A 2,230-nucleotide genomic window follows, 5' to 3' on the forward strand; every position below is an offset into this window, starting at 1 on the left:
CTAACCTAACCTAACCTAACCTAACCTAACCTAACCTAACCTAACCTAACCTAACCTAACCTAACCTAACCTAACCTAACCTAACCTAACCTAACCTAACCTAACCTAACCTAACCTAACCTAACCTAACCTAACCTAACCTAACCTAACCTAACCTAACCTAAATGGGTGCAGCTTGCGACAATTTCTGGATACAACATCGCGGCGCTTGCAGCCGTAGGGAATTCGCGCCCATCGAGAGATCTGTCTAACCATCTACAGGACAAAATGGCAAGTGAGCGAGATATGCGCAACGGACGCATGATCGTGACATACGCAATACGAAGATCTTCTACGCGTTCCCAGTTCTGTGGACGTATCGAAACCGAGGACTGAAGCCTTGTCCACGTCATCGGCTTCCTGGGAAATGATAAATCAACGACTTTATATATACGATCCAGAGCGACAGTAAGCCAGACGGCAAAGTCATCTGAGGCAGATAGACGGAATGCCGTGGCGGCTCGGGCGAGGTCGGTCACGTCCAGCGTCTTCATCGACAACTGGACTAGCTCGACGGGGAAGCGGGATGCAGCTGGCATTGAGCACTTTTTTCGATGATTTTTGTCTGAGCGACAGATGAGTAGAAAGGGGGCCGCACGCAGGGTGGGACGCGAACGAGGCGATTGAATGCAAGATATATAGCTGCACCATGGCCCAATCGGGCTCATATCGCCGGGCGTGGCGGGTTTCGGCAGGGGAATGGCAAAAGTCCGAATAAGTCGCAAAGACAAATTATTCCAAATTTTGTACTCTACAACTCTACATAAACGCGTCAGAGACGAAAGTGCAATGCAACCAACTGATGCGAGCTTTCGGGTCCCCCGCCAGGACACGCCACACCGGAGGTAGGCGGATCGTCGATGAGCCCTAGATAAGGACTGCCGGATCAAAGATGAAGATCAGCAATGACATGATGGATGACCAATCACGCGGATCAGCATGTGACGATGATTGATCGGGGATTTAAGCAGCCGTCGAGGGGATCGGCGATGGGCAATCATTGATCGGTGACCGAAGATTCCATCATGCGGATCACCGATTGGCGATCATTGATCGCCGATTGAAGGAGCAATCCAGCCTCGATGTTGATGATCCATAATTGCCGACCGATCAGTCGGCGACCGGGGCACGAATCGGCCACGATCTCGGAAACGGATACCGCCCTGTGGGGTGCCGGCCTTAGTCGACACGATCACCCGGCGCCTAAACCCGCTTACCCACTCATCCCATCACATTCGGATTCCCTCCACCTTGTGCCTGTTCTAAACATTCTGCCGACGAATCACTTCTCCAATGGAAGGCACCTACGTCATCTTGATGCCCCCTTGGCGAGCCGGAGACACCTCTATCCAGCGTGTCCTGACGCGTGCTCGAGTAGAGATCTGGTTGCTTGGAGAGATAGGGTGGCGGTACGGATTCATCATGGCAAACGTCACGTGAGTGTTTCTCCTGTTTTTTGAGATCGTTTCTTCATAGCTTCGGGTAGGCATGTGTGGCACGCAAGTCCGTTGGACCCTCGCGACCACATCACTGTGGAGATCTACTACAATTTCCATTATGTAGGGACCTGGCACATCGTTCGGCATTTGCAGTGAGTCGTTCGTTGTTTTTTTACAACATCCTCCTGAACCTCTACAGTCTCGAAGGCAATGAAGCATATAACGCGGTCGCTATTGGGTACGTCTTTTTTATTCATTCCGCGAATCATTCTCATTTGCAGCTAGGAGGGGGATGGGGAATTGTTGTGGCTGAAGTGCGAGTTTCAGTGGCGGCAGATGGGAGTTTCGGGGCGGTAGGGGTTGAGGCGCGCTGGGGCGGCGCTAAATGTACTTCGGTGCGCTGGGGCGGCGCTAAGTCTATTTCGGTGCGTTGGGGTGCACAGGCTTCCGCCGGGTCGACTTTCTTGCGTTATTTCTTCGTTGCATTGTACATTAGTGGGTCAGTGTGTGTTGTTTTTTGCTGATCGTCGAGATCGGTTGCTTTCAGTGTGTGCTGTAATGGTGTGATATGCGTTGAAGTTATTCACAAACGAAAAAACGTCTCCGACGGATGACGCGCGCAATGCTAACGATTTCACGGAGATGCAGTTCTTGTGTAGCTGTGGCGAAAGCCGTCTCGGACGGAAAGCGCGCGCAAGGCACCTCCGGACGACGTTCCCGAGCTGGTTTGCCGGCATTTTCCGTCTCGGACG

The 2,230-nt window shown here is 52.2% G+C and overlaps 2 protein-coding genes across 2 annotated transcripts; one reads left to right on the forward strand and one right to left on the reverse strand.

Moving 5' to 3' along the window:
* Positions 1 to 160: 160 nt before the first annotated feature.
* Positions 161 to 578, reverse strand: STEHIDRAFT_164177 (uncharacterized protein; the record flags this gene model as incomplete). Its single annotated transcript, XM_007311897.1, has 3 exons — positions 161 to 247; positions 316 to 399; positions 459 to 578. 3 exons carry the CDS (start codon positions 576 to 578, stop codon positions 161 to 163), a joined length of 291 nt encoding a protein of 96 aa, XP_007311959.1.
* A 754-nt stretch (positions 579 to 1,332) lies between these two features.
* STEHIDRAFT_116873 (uncharacterized protein) lies at positions 1,333 to 2,203 on the forward strand (the record flags this gene model as incomplete). Its single annotated transcript, XM_007311898.1, has 4 exons — positions 1,333 to 1,475; positions 1,603 to 1,630; positions 1,760 to 1,903; positions 2,138 to 2,203. Coding segments are annotated over 4 exons (381 nt in total), but the record flags the coding sequence as incomplete, so codon positions are not given.
* Positions 2,204 to 2,230: the final 27 nt, after the last annotated feature.

The sequence above is a fragment of the Stereum hirsutum genome (genome assembly GCF_000264905.1).
Source record: "Stereum hirsutum FP-91666 SS1 unplaced genomic scaffold STEHIscaffold_139, whole genome shotgun sequence".
NCBI lineage: Eukaryota > Fungi > Basidiomycota > Agaricomycetes > Russulales > Stereaceae > Stereum > Stereum hirsutum.